Source organism: Bison bison, unplaced genomic scaffold (assembly GCF_000754665.1).
Source record: "Bison bison bison isolate TAMUID 2011002044 unplaced genomic scaffold, Bison_UMD1.0 scf7180017864317, whole genome shotgun sequence".
Taxonomy (NCBI): Eukaryota; Metazoa; Chordata; class Mammalia; order Artiodactyla; family Bovidae; genus Bison; species Bison bison.
Genome location: NW_011494889.1, coordinates 10,973,234 through 10,974,613, shown reverse-complemented (window position 1 = coordinate 10,974,613; position 1,380 = coordinate 10,973,234). Strand labels below are relative to the sequence as shown.

Below are 1,380 nucleotides of genomic sequence, written 5' to 3'. Positions count from 1 at the left end.
TACCTGATGCGAAGAGCTGACTCATTTGAAAAGATCCTGATGCTGGGAAAGATTGAAGGTGGGAGGAGAAGGGGATGACAGAGGATGAGATGATTGGATGGCATCATCAACTCAATGGACATGAGTTTGAGTAAATCCCGGAGTTGGTGATGGACAGGGAGGCCTGGTGTGCTGCAGTCCATAGGGTCTCAGAGTCAGACATGACTGAGTGACTGAACTGAACTGAACAGTCCTGCTTAAACCACATAGTGGGAGAAGGAGGTAAACGGTGATGCCCTGAAGGAGAATGAGATTCTGGTGCAAGAAGAGGAAAATCATAGCAGAGCAGGCAAAAGCAGCAGATGTCTACTTATTCCCTTCCTTTCAAGGTCATCTTCAACCTCTTGTAGTAATGGACTGATAAATTCTTTACTCCATGGTCTGCTTCTAATAGGTTTCCTTTCTTTCAAAAGATGAATTAAATAACACATTTCTGTGCTGTCAGCACCTTCTTTAGGGATTCTCTTGGTTCCTTCAGAAGCTTAGGCTTGGCTCCTCTTCTAAATGGTTAGTTAGAAGCTTTGCACACAGCTTGAGGGCAGAGGCTGAGCACTTCATAGCATTGCTTTGCTCTCTCTCTCCAAGAGCCAATGCTATTTGCACACAGTAGCATGGTGGGTATTAAGGAGATTTGATCCCTGTAACTATAATGTAAAGCAACACGGGAGAGAGGCAAGCATCTTACAGTTAACATAGTTAAGCCACTTTCTAGCTTTTTCAGAAGGACACTAACCTCTCTTGAAACTTCATTTCTAAGCTGGGTTGCTCAGTTCCAGGACAGCTGTAATATGTCACAAAATTTAAGATGAGGAGAAAGGTCACAACAGAAAAATTATTGGCACTGTAGTGTCATCTGATGATTACCAAGATTTTAGAACTTGAAAATTTATTTTTGGATGCCTAATTTTGTTTCACTGCATTCTGTCTTAGAATGTTGTTTGTGGTATACAATGAACAAGTTTTGTTGGGTTCTTTTATTTCTACTGTGTTTTTCTATCTACCAGGCACTGTACCTGGACAACAAGATTTCAGTGGTTCTAAATATCTGACTTTCTCTAAAATTCAATGCCTTGTGAGTTAGTGGTTTATCACCCTACAAGGTTGTCATATCAAAGGTTCTTGTTAATTGAAGCCAAAGGAACTTCCAGATGCAATAACGTCTTTTGTGTTGTGTTTTTTGTTTGTTTGTTTTGCTTTGTCTAATAGAAGCCTATGAAACAGAATGCGATGGAGAAACAGTGACATACATGAAAATGGAGTTCCCTTTTTTATTGTCCAGCAGAGATGTATCCTTTTCGAATGCATACTATTATTCAGCTTTCTAAGTGTCTTTGTTCTTCA

The 1,380-nt window shown here is 40.1% G+C and overlaps 1 protein-coding gene across 1 annotated transcript in view; it reads left to right on the top strand.

Annotated features, from left to right (window-relative positions):
• PCTP (phosphatidylcholine transfer protein) overlaps positions 1 to 1,380 on the top strand; it is a 9,326-nt gene that overhangs the window by 2,875 nt on the left and 5,071 nt on the right. The window contains exon 3 of the mRNA XM_010852952.1: positions 1,246 to 1,325. Within this exon, the coding sequence (XP_010851254.1) occupies positions 1,246 to 1,325 (80 nt within the window). The remainder of the gene's footprint in view (positions 1 to 1,245; positions 1,326 to 1,380) is intronic.